The 16,056-nt window shown below is 40.9% G+C and overlaps 1 protein-coding gene and 1 long non-coding RNA gene across 2 annotated transcripts; both read left to right on the plus strand.

Moving 5' to 3' along the window:
• Nucleotides 1-2,022: 2,022 nt before the first annotated feature.
• On the plus strand, nucleotides 2,023-3,191 carry LOC134284701 (uncharacterized). The gene is made up of 2 exons (XR_009995890.1): nucleotides 2,023-2,459; nucleotides 2,523-3,191. It is a non-coding gene; the product is annotated as an uncharacterized LOC134284701 (long non-coding RNA).
• A 6,974-nt stretch (nucleotides 3,192-10,165) lies between these two features.
• LOC134284702 (E3 ubiquitin-protein ligase Smurf1-like) lies at nucleotides 10,166-15,812 on the plus strand (the record flags this gene model as incomplete). Its single annotated transcript, XM_062843824.1, is given in 2 exon segments — nucleotides 10,166-10,788; nucleotides 14,662-15,812. A coding segment is annotated over 1 exon segment (55 nt), but the record flags the coding sequence as incomplete, so codon positions are not given.
• Between the last annotated feature and the right edge of the window lie 244 nt (nucleotides 15,813-16,056).

Raw genomic sequence — 16,056 nt, forward strand, 5'->3', positions numbered from 1 at the left:
GAATGTGGTGGAGAGGAATAAACGGAAGCTCGCTGCACTCTACGACGAACCCGCTTCCAGAAAGTGGTCAAAGCCAGAACGATACGGTGGGCAGGGCATGTTGCAAGTAAACCGGCTAGTATCCGAGCAAAGATTATGCTCGCAAGAGATCAGATGGCACGGCGTGGAGCACAGGTGACAAGGTGGGCTGACCAGGTAGAGTGATTTGGCAAGTGTTCCCGAGGAAGTTGCTCAGTTCTACCTTCCGGGAGATGGTCCTCACTTCCCCGGGGAAGAGAAATAATCGGCCGAAAACTTTCACTTTTACTTCCTGGTGTATCTCCGTCTGGGTTCAGATTGGATACCCTACTCTCCGATGCGCTCTCCTTCCTCTTCCCGAAAGTCCTCAGCACTTTCTCCTCCTGCAGTTGCTTCTTCAGAGGAAACCTCCGACCGAAGTTCGGCTTTCATTGGCTTCCTGCTCCTCCGCAATGGGCCATGATGTTTGGTGCCGTGACTTGGTTAGTTAATCCAAACAAACCAGTGCGCAGTGCGCACGCTGCAAAAGGCAATTTAACGCTTGCTGCTGCTGTGGGAGGTGCTGATGAGGAGAATGCATTCCGATAATATCGGGGAAGTTGTACGCCTGACGCTGCCGCCCGAAGCGAACTGCGACGATCGATGGCAGAGATGTTGAGACTACTGTAGCCAGGTACTGCACTCAGATTCTCGTTGAAATCGATCTCAGTGGCAATCTGGAAAGGTCATAGAAATGTGTGAGTAAACACATTATAGGTACGAAAATAAAAATATACTTACAAATCCCTCCTACATTCGCTTTTTTCCTAATTGGGGGAGCATGATCCTCGTCCTCTTTTTTCTCCCCATCATCGTCCTCGAGATTTTGCTGCAGCTGCCGTTCGGCAGTTCCGATTCGCCAAACCGTCGCAGTCAGTTTTCCCTTCTCAATATATTGGTTCCCATTCCAGCCGGCCGGCGATCCAGAACTTCCGCTGTTGTTTTACTCGTTGCTGCCGCTACCGGATCACACGGTCTTTTTTGTTGGGGAAATCCATTATTAGATATTTAGTAGGTACTTCCGGATGGATGCTCGATACGCGGGAACCGACTTTGATGATAGAGGCTTGCATCAAAAACATAACCTCATCGAATTCTCATACGATTTGTAAACATTGCCCTCAAATTTTTTTGAGGGCAAGGACGGCTTTATGGACCGACGCCGAAGGAAAGAAAGAGAAGGAGACAGTGATGACGTCAGCGTGCAAGCGCTCATTAGCGAGTCGAGCGGGTTTGACATTTTAAAATGTAAACATGTCAGGTTGACGACAGGGTTGGACGGTTGGACGCCTAATCTCCACACTTTATGGGTAGTACGCAGATCACAAGAAATTTCTTGGCCTATCTCGATGCGTGGGAAATTCAGGCAAGGAATCGCTCAAGAAATGAGAAAGCATTGCTTTATTCCTGATCCTAGTACGGAGCTGAAACGAAACGTCAAATCAAATGGGGCTTACTGTGTTAAATTTCTTGACCATTCCGGTCACGGAAAAATAATGCACTGAACGAAAATTACTTGAGCGATTCCGCTTGAAGTGCATACCTCGCATAAACCAGGGACGGATCCACACTACTTCGCACGGCGATTTTTATCTGAGTGTCGCGGACTGACTCAATATACTCTCTCATCGGGAGCCAAACATCGGGAGCCAAACATTGAAGATAGAGGTTATGTTAAACCTTGTTGAACCTGTGCGATTGATTGAAGAGTATTGTTATCTAGGTGCTGCGGATATAATCAAAACTGTTTTCACGATATCTCCATTTGCCGCTGTCAAGCCGTTGGAAAGCGAGGAGAAGGATAAACATTGTTTTGAGCCCATTTTAGCTAAATTTGTAACAACTATCCATCAAAATTTCCATCGCGAATGGAAAATAATAAACTTTGAACACGAGAACAAAATCGGAATGTTGGTGGATTGATCATGTTTACCATTTCCAAACAGCGTCGCGACGGCGTCCCGCATAGATAAATACAATTTGTATTACACTCCACACAGTAAGTCCCCTTCATCTGTTACTGTTACTATACCACGAACAGGTGCATTTCTGTTGAAACTATGAAACTCGAAACATTCAATCATAAAGAACGGTCTATGTAACCCATACCAAGTTGTAACAATATGTCATATTGTGCAGAAATTGTCAAATAATATAGGGATGACAGCTCAGGAAATATGGTGGCAATATAGAAAGACCTTTTCTCAAACGGTTTGCGATTATTTTTTCGCAACACACTTACACAAGTGTATTTCACTATATGCCACTTAAATTCAACAGTTTGCCAAATAGTTGCGCACATTGGTGTATGTACCGATCGAACTTTTGCAGTTTGCAGAAAAAAAACTTGAAAACTTGTCTCGGCAAATAAACGGTGCAAAGCAACTAGAGGGAGCAAAAAGGTAAGTTTTGGATGATTTATCTATTTTGTTTTTTTTTTGTGCTCAGTTTCCCCCGTATTCCAGTAGGAGCAGGAAAGTGACCGGCAACCACCGCGAAAAGCTCGGCACCACCGCACCGAAAGTAAGCGGAAAGGCCATCAAGAAGTCGTTCGCCGGCAAGGCTCAGAAGAACACCGTGAAGGATGAAAAGAAGAAGGAAAGCTGCGCTACAAGGTGCTGAAACAAGTCCATCCGGACACCGGTGTCTCGTCGAAGGTTATGAGCATCATGAACAGCTTCGTCAACGACGTCTACGAACGCATCGCCGCCGAAGCCTCCCCTCTGGCGCACTACAACAAGCGGTCGACGGTCACCTCCCGGGAAATTCAAACCGCCGCGCCGTCCGGTTGCTGCTCCCCGGAGAGTTGGCTAAGCATGCTGTTTCCGAAGGTACCAAGGCCGTCACTAAATACACAAACGACTACAAATCCGCTCCCACCGGAGCAAGGACGACAGTAGGTTTTCATCGCCGTAGGTGCCACTGGTACCACAATGGGACGCGCCACGAATCGGAAAAGTTCAGCAGTCATCACTGCCCATCCTATCAAAAAGACCCGAGATGCTCCTCTTTCAATGAAGGATGCGCTGCACGCAATGATGCGTGGAGGTCTTTGGACAAATGTAAATCCTCTTGTGAGTGGAGGTGATGATTATTATTTAATGAATAAAAAGATCTTGAACGCATAACCGCAATTTTGTTTTTAAATGGTTCAAATACACTAGACCCATATGGCATAAGCTTTAATAACCATGGAAGATCATAAATCAATAATAACACATACAGTGTTCGTTTTCCTTCCAAATTTATGGTTAAACTGTTCTCTAACCATTTGCTATGCGATGAATTGTCTGAAAAACTGGATAGTATATTGACAGTAAGCTTTACGGTTTTGCGAAAAATTTGTTCGAGAAAACGAGAGATTTTTTATGGTAACCAATCTTAACCGCCTATTCCACATACTGTAAATTGGCGGATTACCATTTGTCAAACTGGCAAATCTGTACATGGTATGGTTATCATACTGTTATCTCACACAGTCTGAGAAATGGTTCAATGACAATTGCTTATGGTCATCTACAGTATGAGAAACGTTGCGTTTAAAGTTAGTGATTATGCGGGGTGTTTGACAACCGCGCTGAGAGAGGTGGTTGCAAGAAAATTGAACGCTCGTGCGTGTTTACAAGCTGTGCGCCGGGAGTGTGTAGGTGTGTGTTAGTTAGCTTGAAAAATAAAACCGTTTCTATTCGCACCACCTAGATTTTTATATCATTTTGGAGAGATTTTTTGAATTTTCAAAAATTTGTATGAAAATTAGGAAACAATATAAAAAATATTCAAAAGCGGCAATGATCATGAAAACCAATTGTCTTTCGAAGAAAAATATAAAAAAGTGGGGTTAGGTCAGACGGGAATGGTCTATTGCTTCCTAAAATTCTTAAGCATCCCGTAATTGCCGTAATACTCCATTCTGAGGCAAAGCGAAGCTACAGATTGACAATACTGGCAATCACGTGTTTTTGTTTACACAGCGTTCGATCGAGACGCCGCGACGCCGGCTGTGTAAATGTCATGACGGGCTAAACGTCACTTTCAATTTGACACTAGCGATCACTGCAATTGATTGATGCACCAAGCGGTAAGAAGAAGAATTTTGACATCCAAGCGGTGTGCCGTTTACATCCATCGACCAATCAGCGACGAGGATCTAATCGACGGCACACCGCTTGGATGTCAAAACTTCTTCTTCTTTTCGCTTGGTGCATCAATCAATTTGAATTTACCGTGTAATGGTTTCGGTCAAGTTTCGGAATCGAGTGGCACGTCGGTTTAGTCGGTGGTTATACTCCTAGAAAAGACTTTTTTGAACTTCAAGGGAGTGTAGTAACCCAGAAGCTCTTTTTCGGGCCATTTTATTAGCCCTTGCAACTGTTTGTATCCACTTATCCGCGAGCGGTAATGGCGGCGGCGGGCACAAATAACCGATTCGAATTTTGACGTTTCTTGGGGATCGCAATCGGTTGGCGCCACCAAACGGTGGGTGAAGGGGTGAGGAGGAGAATGAAACTGTTTTGACTTTCCCCCACGAAACGTCAAAATCCGAACCGGTTGGATATGCCCGCCGCCGCCATTACCGCTCGCGGATAAGTGGATAACGAGTACAACCCCGAATAAAAATATTTACATGCAGTAGCCGTAGAAACATTGAAAAGATAACCGATAGTTTTGAAACATAAATTCAATCTAAGACGAATGAGAACCAGGACAAAAACTTGTTCTTTGCTTAACACTCGTGATGAAACTAGAATCCCTGCATGAACAAAATCGTACAAAATCTTAAGGCTAATAAAGTTTGGAAGACCAGTGAAATGACGAGTCTTCGAGTCATTACCCTCAAAAGCTTTTAGATCAAAAACCATTATTTGCCTTCGCCTGCTTTGCTCCAAAGCTCGTTTCAGCCGCTCAATCTCAGCATCTTTTTTCGCGAGCTGCTGTTCGAACATCTCCTCAGCGTGTTTCTCAGTTGATTCAAACTCGTCACACTGAATCTGCTCATCCATGCTTTCATTTATATTTTGTTCGAGTAGCTGATCGATTTCCAAGTGCGCCAGGTAGCAATTTTGGCAATCATCAAGCTCCGGGCAAGTTTTCAAGCTCTCTTCGAGATGTTCCTCATTCGTAGATTCAAAATCAACCTCATTTTCCAACCATTCTTCCAGGATTTCCGGCTCATCGAAATCTCTACCGTCGAAATCCATAGTAAATGCCGACCGCTTTTCCAAGACATCCTCTTCATAAACTATATCGTTTTCTGCGCTATCGTCGTTGTAAACCAGAAATTCTTCTGTTATACAATTGAAGCTTGCATCATACTCCACCCACTCTTCTAGTAATTCGTCATCGTCTTCTTCAAGAACTGCATCGTTTTGCAAATCCTGCTTCCAGTCCATTCTGATGGGATCGTCTCGGGGATCGTATTGATGAGTTCTTCCAGAGGAGTCTGCCCAAGACTCTGTTCGTCAGGTCCGCTGCATCCGGAATCTGATTCGATATGTCCAGCCTCTAAAACAAAATTAAGTATTCTTAGTCCTACTTTTTAACAGGTACGAGTTTGTAAGTTTATAAAATAAGAAATTAAGAAAAAAAAAACCTTTCATCAAATATTGTCCCGTTGTGTTCGCTGTCCCGGTAGCTTGCAGGTCCACATCATCATACTCAGTAATCTGCTGATTTTCGTCCAAAAACAACGTGGGGATCCAGTTTACCTTATCCGTTTCATTATATGCCGCAGGTTTGCCTAAACCAATCACGATATTATGTTTCCAGTTCAAAACCGAATTAGCGACATTTTTTCTTTGACTTCCGCTGCTTTTGCCTTGCGTCAAACACAATGTCGGAAGTGGGGCGCTGTATAGAGCACCAGGTGTACAATACAGCGCCCCACTTCCGACATTGTGTTTAACCCTGTGTTTAACGCAAGGCAAAAGCAGCGGAAGTCAAAGAAAAAATGTCGCTAATTCGGTTTTGAACTGGAAACATAATATTGTAAAAATAATAGTACTTATAAAATTGCATTTATCTACCTGTTTCAAAATGTTTACTGCACACTTTGGCGTGTCGGTAATCGATATCGGTGCAACTGATTGCGCTAATCCACAATTTACGCCTCTGTATCTGTAAATTTGTGGTACCAGTAGGTATCTGATCAAACGAAAATTTGCCGTCCGAATACTTGGAATCACAGTTACCGATACAACACCCGCGAACCATCTTTACATCCAATTGATATTTTCTTCTGAGCGAATTGATAAACAAAAACAAAATTTTCTGCTGTTGAGTGGCGATAAAAAAAAACAAAATCTGCGATGACATCAACTGCCAAACGACACAAGCCAAACGTCAAACTTAATAATTACCCACCGGTGGGTACTACCCAAGTTCTACCCATTATCGTCCGCCATGAGCGCTGGATTGTAAACTCAAAAGAATTCTGCATAGTTTCAACAAATTTTATTGTAGACTCAGGGCTTACCAATTAATTTTGTTGATTCAACAAATCCACAAATTCATAACAACAATAGAATTTGTTGTTTCTAAAAATGCCCGAAAACAACAAGCTGTCACAGCCAAAACATAACTTTTTTTGAAACAAAAATACGATTTATCAAATCTATAAAAACAATGTGTTGAAGCAACAAAAGATGCCATATTGAAACTAATATTCATATTTGTTGTTTCAACAAATATAAATTTTAAAACTGGCCCATCCTATGTTTTGATATTAAAAACAGTTTTATTGGTTAAATTTTATTTTCATTAAGAACATAATAAAACATTTCTCTTGAACTATATATCAAGTTACACAATTTAAGATTAAATGCATGCTACTATATACATTCTGATATCGTTCCAAGGTAGTGTGGCGCGGTTCCTTTTCTGCAGTGCTAATTTTGTTGAACATTCGATCTAAAAGAACAAGTTCTGAAGTAAATAAAATAAGCAATCATATAAATCAATCAGTCGTTCTGAAATTACCTTCAACTTTCCTCATACGATTTCCCTTTTTTTCATATAATCGTTCCTCATCTTCGGAAAAATTGCTGAAATGATCGATTTTATGAGTAAAATTACAACATTGCAGTTGTACACTTACCTTTATCCACTTATCCGCGAGCGGTAATGGCGGCGGCGGGCATAACCAACCGGTTCAAATTTTGACGTTTCGTGGGGGAAAGTCAAAACAGTTTCATTCTCCTCCTCACCCCTTCACCCACCGATCGGTGGCGCCAACCGATTGCGATCCCCACGAAACGTCAAAATTCGAATCGGTTAGTTGTGCCCGCCGCCGCCATTACCGCTCGCGGATAAGTGGATTAACAGTAGCAAAAGCCAAAGCAAAACAAAAATCGAAAAAACAACCAAAATTACGATTTTTGCACTTTTCTCTAAGCAATTTCGCACAAAAAAAAGGTTCACTGTTTACTTTACAAAATCAAAATGGTGATCGTAATACATCCAGATTGTTGATTCTAAAAATATGTTTGATAGACACAATAATAAATGTTTGTTGACAACACAATCTGGCGCAGATATGATTTCAATTCAAAAAAATTGTTGTTTTGATGTTATAGTAGAATAGAATCAAATAAAGATATAAATTGATTCAATGCATACAAGAATTTTAAAAGCAAATAGACGCGTTTTTAGGTTTAACGTATCGATATTTTTCTGCGTGTAGCATTGACCGATCCAAATTCCTGTGTGGTAGTGGTTTGTGTTCAGATTTCCCGTGTTAATCTATCTGTAAGAACTTTGTAAACATATTTTGTTCTCACGTATATGGATAGGCTTGCATTAGGTCGAGCATTAGGTTTCGTGAGACATTTTTTGGACAATTCAATGATCCTGGCGAGAACCGAGGCGAAAACGATCTTACGAAATCAATTCAGGCCAAACATTTCAATAGGCCCTATTTGCATTTGAGAGGCTCTCTTTGTTCACTTTCTCTTTCAATTATTGCAATGTAATGGAACACTTTTCAACTATTTTTGCAGTACAAATCAAAAGACGATTGGTTCGACCAGCGTTCAATGCAAGGAGACAATCATAACACAAATAAACAGCTGAGATATTAACGAAAGAGAGGGAAACCAAAGAGAGCCTCTCTTCTGCAGATAGGACCTTTAGACATGTTTGGCCTGAGTTCCAACCGTTATGGATTGTTTAATAATTATCCACTTATCCGCGAGCGGTAATGGCGGCGGCGGGCATATCCAACCGGTTCGGATTTTGACGTTTCGTGGGGGGAAGTCAAAACAGTTTCATTCTCCTCCTCACCCCTTCACCCACCGTTTGGTGGCGCCAACCGATTGCGATCCCCAAGAAACGTCAAAATTCGAATCGGTTATTTGTGCCCGCCGCCGCCATTACCGCTCGCGGATAAGTGGATTGATGTGACGAGTTGCAAAAAGTTGAGTTTTTTAGCACGAGTCGTACATTTATTCATCGAGGCTTGCGGAGTTGGATAAATTAATACGAAGAGTGCTGAAAATGCTTTGCAACGAGTTACATAGTGACAAGATGCAAGTTTGATTCAACTTATTTATGCTTAAATGAAAGATTGCATCACAACCTAGCGTTTAATGGCCAAAAAGTGCAACCATATTCGTATATTGTCACTTTAATAAGAAGAAGAGAGGGTCGATGAAGAGAAATCGATCATGTTATTTCGCCCTTATTTCAACTCAATCTAGACTTGATTCCTTAGCGAAATAAGCCATTTTACGAGACGTTTCAGAACAGCTGATCGCAGCAGCGGCGTCAACTGACAGAATTCCACGCACGTTTGTTTTGCTGGAATATCGCGTAATTTTTGAAAAGGTACTTGTTCAACAAATTGGAGATATGAGAAATTTGAGCCAAAATAGGTTCAAAAGCTGTCGTAGAAGCAATATAAATCTCAATAATTAATCGGGTATTTTTTTCGTCACGATTCACTCGTTAACTAGCGAAAAAAAATTAAATAAAAATATCTTATTATGGTTTTAGCCAGTTTCAAAAACTACGCTTGACTTGCGCGCAGTCATTAACCATCATCAACCAGACGATGATTGAAAACGTAAACATCAGAGCGCGGAGTTCTGTCGTTTGACTACAATGAGGTACAGATACAGGTGGCGCAGATAAACATTGCAAACCACTAGTTGTCTCTTTTGTTCTACCGCTGATCAAATGTAACTCAATTAGTGACGTCACTAATTGAGTTGCATTTGATCAGCGGTAGAACAAAAGAGACAACTAGTGGTTTGCAATGTTTATCTGCGCCACCTGTATCTGTACCTCATTGGTTTGACTAGCCTCATAAAATAGACTATTGGAAGTAATCATTGATTACTTACCACTAAGATTCAAAGGTAGTATTTTACACGAGTAGGTTGCATCATTTGCATCCTTCCTCTTCTTCTTCTTCTTACTTCTGATTGCTCTTGGATTACCAAAGAGCGAAAAATGGCGCAGCGAACTAGCGCTATATTGCCAACGAGTTTTCGTTTATACTCCAATGGAGTTTACTTTCTGGCGAGCACGCCGCGAAACACGACCAAACGTGTTGGTCGCTGCAGTCGTACTGCATCCTTCCTCGTAATAAAGAATTTCAGCCGGCAGAATCGGTTGAACTGGATTGCCACCGTGTCCGTCTGGACACGACAGTTCCTTTTAAGCTCAGTGCTTGCAGTCCTTGTTGCAGTCTCCTGGCTCGCCCTATGGTTAATTTAACGAGCCACTTTCAATGAAATTTTAAACAGCATGTGGCGTCCTAACACGTGAATATCACATCATCACCAACACTGTTTTGTTTCGTAAATGGCACATAATTATAAAGCATTACTGTAACTCTGTGAACGCACTCTACTTTGTTTTGTACGCCACCCACTGGATCCCGCTCGAACTACGCACACAATGAGGTACAGATACAGGTGGCGCAGATAAACATTGCAAACCACTAGTTGTCTCTTTTGTTCTACCGCTGATCAAATGCAACTCAATTAGTGACGTCACTAATTGAGTTACATTTGATCAGCGGTAGAACAAAAGAGACAACTAGTGGTTTGCAATGTTTATCTGCGCCACCTGTATCTGTACCTCATTGGCCTGACGGTCGGTCTCGGTCGGCCGATCGTCCCCGCCGCGCCAGTCAGTAATGTCAGTGTAGTTTCATTCATCTTTCCGTTCACACGCAAACTGTTTTACGGTAGTAAATCGCCGTCGTCGTCTCAGCTCAAAAGTAAAGTGTCCATCATTCTTTGCAGTCGTGAAAAAATTTCGTTCCCCATTTTCGTTGTCTCGCTCGTTTTGTGGTGGCGCTCGGGGTAGATTTTCGCGACGGTAGTGGCGTCCAGCATGACCGTTGTGATAGTGCGTGTTTTCGATTCGTGTCCTGGCGGTGGGAAAAGTGACATATTTGGATAACAGGCCCGAAAACGCAGGAGGAACCAGAAAATGTTAATTGATCCGAGCGAAGTGGATCTATAGCTCTGAAGGGTACAGGGGAATCGGGCGGGCCAGTGGTGTGCAAAGTGGGAGAAAGCAACGAACGGCGAGACCTGCTGCACACGCACACAGAGCCACAAATCAAAGTGGAATCCGCTCCGCGCACCGCCAGCGACGACAGTGCCAGTGGCCACAGAATAGTCAGTGAGCTAGCAAAGGCAGATTTTGTTTCATTATTTCGGGCTTCATTGTGATCGTGCTGTTGTGGCTGTGGTCGGCGACGACGACGACGACGTCTTGCTGGTAAATACCTTACGATACCTTATTTTCCCGTTTCTCACGTTCCACCTTTTGCTGGTGAAGAGTTCTTGCCCATTCCATTCTTAGTGATGACAAGAATTATTATAAAATTTAAATGGCATAGGTATTTTCATTTATTCCTAGCAGTGCTTAATTCATAAAGTTAATAGAAAAGCTATAGATAACACCAGGCTAAATTAGTTCAAAAGTTTTTGTTTACAAACGTTTTATATTTATTTTATTACCCCATAATACCAGATACAATAAAACATGTGTAATGATCCTAAAATATTATTATGAACGCTCAAGATACTACAAACAAAGCGTTTGATATGAATGAAAGTACATATCCAGAATTCGTTCCGTAATTACAGAGAGGTTTCTTGTTTCTGGCTTTACGTTCGCGTAGAAACTTGTCCTGCCTCTCTTTAACTTAGTGTTCTTTGTTGACTTCCACTGTTCTTAATCGAAGGGCATTCTTTGCCTGCCATTGCATGAATTTGTATATTGTGTAGCAAGCACAATGATACAGGAAGTCGAGAAACATTTCCCGAACCACCGCCTCCGGGTTTGCGATCGGCTAGCTTTAATCATGGGCTAATTGGAGATTCTTTTGTCCATCCTTCAAGGATGCCTATCGTAATTTCTTCTTCAAATTGTTAAAGAATTCTTCATGGAGTTTTTTCTAGAATTTATCTAGGAATCGGATGTGTTCTGTAGGTTTTTTCGGTGTGTCTTTCTGGATTTCTCCAGAAGTTTTTCTCAAGATTCCATACCTAGGGATTCTTCCAGAATTGCTCCTAGATTTCCTTTCGGAGTTTACCGATTTTTGTTTCGGTATTTCTAATAGTAGTTCTTGAGTTTTCTACAGTTCCTTCTAGGATTTCTGCAGGAGTTTTTCACGGGGTTTTATAAGTTGTACCTTTCCGGGATTTCTTCCAGAGGTTTTCCCGGTAATGTTTCCGATAGTTCTTCCAATAATTTCTCCCGTACAATTTTCCGAGATTTCTGTTGGAGCTCCACGGAAATTTCTCCCATTGTTCCTACTGGAATATCTTTCAAAGGTTTTTAGAGTTTCTTCCCGGAAGTTTCCAACCTAGATAACTACCAGAAGGCCTTTTCAAATGTCCTAGTTTTTCTCGTGATTTCTCCAAAGTTTCTGTATTCTATATTTGTTCTCGGAGCTCCTCGCGAGATTCCACCAGGATTCCTTCAAATATTTCTTCGGAAAAGCACTGAATGAGATCGCTGGAATAACTCCATGAGAAATGATCCTGTAACTACTTTCTGAACCTTCTATGTAAAATATCCTTTTCAAATATAAGTGTAATAAGTTTTGTACCTTTAAATTCCGCGAAATTAAAAGGTACACAATTTGTTACACTCATATTCCATGAGAAAAAATAACAATAACTACTGTAGAAATCCCTAAATAAACACTGAATAAAACATCGGAAGAAAATTCAGGATAAGTCCTGAAAAAACTTTGAAAGGCATCCCTGGAGCAATGCCGTAACATATGTTCTAAGAGAAACTCAGGGAGAAACTTCTAGATAAATATCCGGAAAATTTCTGAACCTTTAAAAAAATACCCCCAATGACATCCAGACATCCAGAAAGAAACTCTAAACGAAATCACACGATAATTTCTTGAGGAAAGTACAGGAGGAATTCCGGGAGAAAACCCGTAAGGAACTCTTGGAGCAATACCGGGAAATTCTCTGAAAGAAATGCTGAGAAGTACTTTCGTGGAAAATCCGGGAAAACACCTGCAGAAATCATAGGAAAAACTTTCAGTTGGTCGGTTCCAGGGGCACGTACTCCTCAATTTGGAAAGTTTGAATAGGATCTTTAGTAGAAATCTTTACAGGAATAACTCTTGCAGAAACTCTGTGAAACTCCGGGGAGATCTGCTGGGGATATTGTGGATGTAGCACTGAATTTGTGTCGGAAGTAACTTCCTTAAGGTGAAGATATGACGAAGCCACACCTAGAATTTTCAAGAGCACAAATCTGAAGAACCGAACGACAGTTTGCGCTGAAAAGTTGATCGATTGGTCACCACCAGCGGGTCACCAATCGATCAACTTTTCAGCGCAAACCGACATTTGGTTCTTCAGATTTGTGCTCTTGAAAATTCTAGGTGTGGCTTCGTCATATATTCACCTTAACTTCCGCTGCCTTTCCTAAGCGTTAAACATAACGTCGGAAGTAGTGCGATGTATATAGTATAGATTTACTATACAGCGCACTACTTCCGAAATTATGTTTAACGAATAGGAAAGGCAGCGGAAGTCAAAGAAGTTATTTCCGACACCAATTTGGTGCTAAATCCACAATATCCCGGGAGCTACGCCGGAATGAATTGCAGAAACTTATTTTAAAGTAATCCTGCGAGAAACTAACATAAATCTGCGATAATATCGGACAAATATCGAGGGAAAACTCCCGCAGAAATCCTGGGAAAAATGCAACAAAAAATTTGGGGAAAAAAACGCAGGAGGAACTGCGGGAGATATCCCGCGAGAGACTGTGGGAGCAATATCGCTGGGAGACATCTTGCAAATAATTCCTGCAAGATAACCCGGTGAAAAACTCCGGGCGAATTCTGATAAAATCCAGAAATCCTGGAAGATTTTCATGAAAACATTCCAGCAGAAATCTTCCACAGTAATTTCATAAGGAAAACTGAGAAAAAATCTGTGAAAAAATACGAAAGGAAACTTGCGAGAAAGCTTGGAAGGCATCTCTAAAAAAGTTTCAGGAAGAATTCCTGACGGTATGTTTTTGTAGAAATCCTGCAATTTTCAGCATTTTATCGAAATCGTCGACTAACCGGAAATATGTGCTTGATGTGCCAGCCCTTCTCTTGGTCCTCTAGCACGGTCTAAAAATAACTTGCTTCCGAATAATGGTCCAAGATAATCTGCAACTTCTACACGAAACCACAAGCGTCTAGTAAGAATCAGCGCTATGCGGAAAACTTTTTTCGAGAATTGAAAAAAAATAAGTGAATGGATATTCTTATTTTCTTCTATTTCTTTTTCGTTGAGAGTTGCTTTTTGCTTTAGAAAATCTGCGATTATCAATTTATCAATGTTAGGTATTCGTATATTTCGGTCGCATGATCCTTATAGTTCAGCTAATTGATGTAATTACTTCTTTAGCTTTTTATACGATACATAACGTAAAAGTCGTTGATTACCGAATGTATCCAGTTGAAATCGAAAAGGATAAAGGTAAAGGGTGCTAAATGCAACGACAAGATGGTATTAGAGTGCACACTAAAAAAAAAAACAAGTAATTTCGTGTTGTTACGCTTAATTCTTTACGAAATTGCCAAATTTTTCATAAAGCAATTTTTGATTTGCTCGTAGTTCACTGCAGTCTCTGACTATATTTAGCTCTTTAGATTTTTTTCCTGTGATGACAGTAAAAATGGAGGTTTAGTACAAATCTGATACCAGAAGCTCCTAACAATATCTAGCTGAACGTCTACTGGGACTCCACTGAGACAGTTATACAGTCTTATTGATTGTCCTTACATGAAATTCTATTTATTACTGCTAAAAAACTGATGATTTTGACATCTTTGACGTATTGAAAAAAGTGGATACAGAACAACAAGTTTGTTTTCCATTTGACAATTTTATCATCAACGAATATAAAAATAGCGAAATAAATTTGATATAGTTATTTAATATGGAGTTAGTTAACAATGTTTGTCGTTGAAAATCTCAAAAACTCTCAAAAGTCGCAATGAATATCTCAGTGTATTGCCAGTAGATGAAAGTTGATCATTTTATTAAAATACATTGGTGTATGTAATTAGTTCCAATCCAATTAATATCCTTTCATTATTATCCTTTTTTCCAGGTCGAACATTCTTTCCGCATGAACTAGCTGATTCATTCACTCAATGGAAAAGTAGATAATACACCAGATATCACCCAATAGCAGTCATCCACCGTAAAGTTAGTAACCTTCAGAGATCCCACCCTACAAAAAAACACAACAACTCACTGTCGTTGTTGGTCGTCCGTCGTGCTCACCATGCTGTAAGGAGAAGATCAGATCAGTGGTGTTACAGACAGACGACAAGCAACAATATAAGAAGTGCTGCAGCAGTGTTCCCAAACTACTACCATCGCGGAGGCTGGTCGGTCGGGTATAGGTAGTTGTGGTGGTAAGCTCCAGCAGAAGCAGCGTGCTTGCTGGCTGGCAGTACAAGCAAACCATCCGCCCGCAAGGGTGTGCAGTTTTCAGTTCCCGTGAACGAAACGAAGAACGGAGCTGACTTGTGCCTCACAGTTGCACACGTTCGATTCAGCGCCTTGTGTTGTTTTCACTACTGAAATTTGTTCGCGCGAGTGTCTGTGTTCAAGTCATCAATCGAAAGAAGTGTTAAGGAAATAAAGTGTAACTTAAAGGTATTAAACTTACTAAAAGTTTGTAAACCTTAAGGTGAAAGTTCAGATTCAAGAAGCTATCAATAATTTAATCCATCAATTCGTAGTTAGCAAAACAGTTATCCTTCTTCGAAAATTGCTTCGTGTTACTCTACTCAACATAGTGAAATTGAAGATAGTTTATCATACTTGTGTTGATGAAAATTGCCACTCAATATCCATGGGGAAGAATTGAAGCCAAGGCAAACCGTTCATTCTCGTATTTGCATGCGATGGTGTTGTTATTGTGATATCTCATGATAGTACGACAGTATGCTGAGTGAGCAGCAGTCAGTGCGCGGACGTTGGTTTTTGGTGTAAGTGAATCAGAAGAAATCCAGCGAAGCAGCGTAATCCAACAGAAGATCGTGACGGGGAAAGAGAAGCAAAGAATAAAAAATACATATTGAACGTCGGCGCTCCGCGCACATATTAGTTGTGATAGCGGTAAATAAATGTGAAGTGTGGTTGGGAACAGAGAGCAGATTTAGGAAGCTGCGTTGCTGGAACTACAGCAAGAAAAGATGAATAAATTAGAATATTCACGACGGAATGGCACTCAGAAGATCCGAATCACAAGTAAGTACACCTAACTTAAATTCTTATTATCTTAGATTGCAGCATTAAAGCCTGCAATTATGCACAATTTAATATATGTAAAGTTGTTTGCAAGAGTGCAAATAATTTGTGGTAGAAAAAGAAACAAAAAAAAGATTTTATATCGCAGATCAACTGAGATCCTCCGCATCTCATTTCTTATTTATGAAACTATCGCAATAATTCAGACTACGACATTTTCCCATAAGTAACGAATATTATCTAA

This window comes from Aedes albopictus, unplaced genomic scaffold, assembly GCF_035046485.1.
Source record: "Aedes albopictus strain Foshan unplaced genomic scaffold, AalbF5 HiC_scaffold_576, whole genome shotgun sequence".
NCBI lineage: Eukaryota > Metazoa > Arthropoda > Insecta > Diptera > Culicidae > Aedes > Aedes albopictus.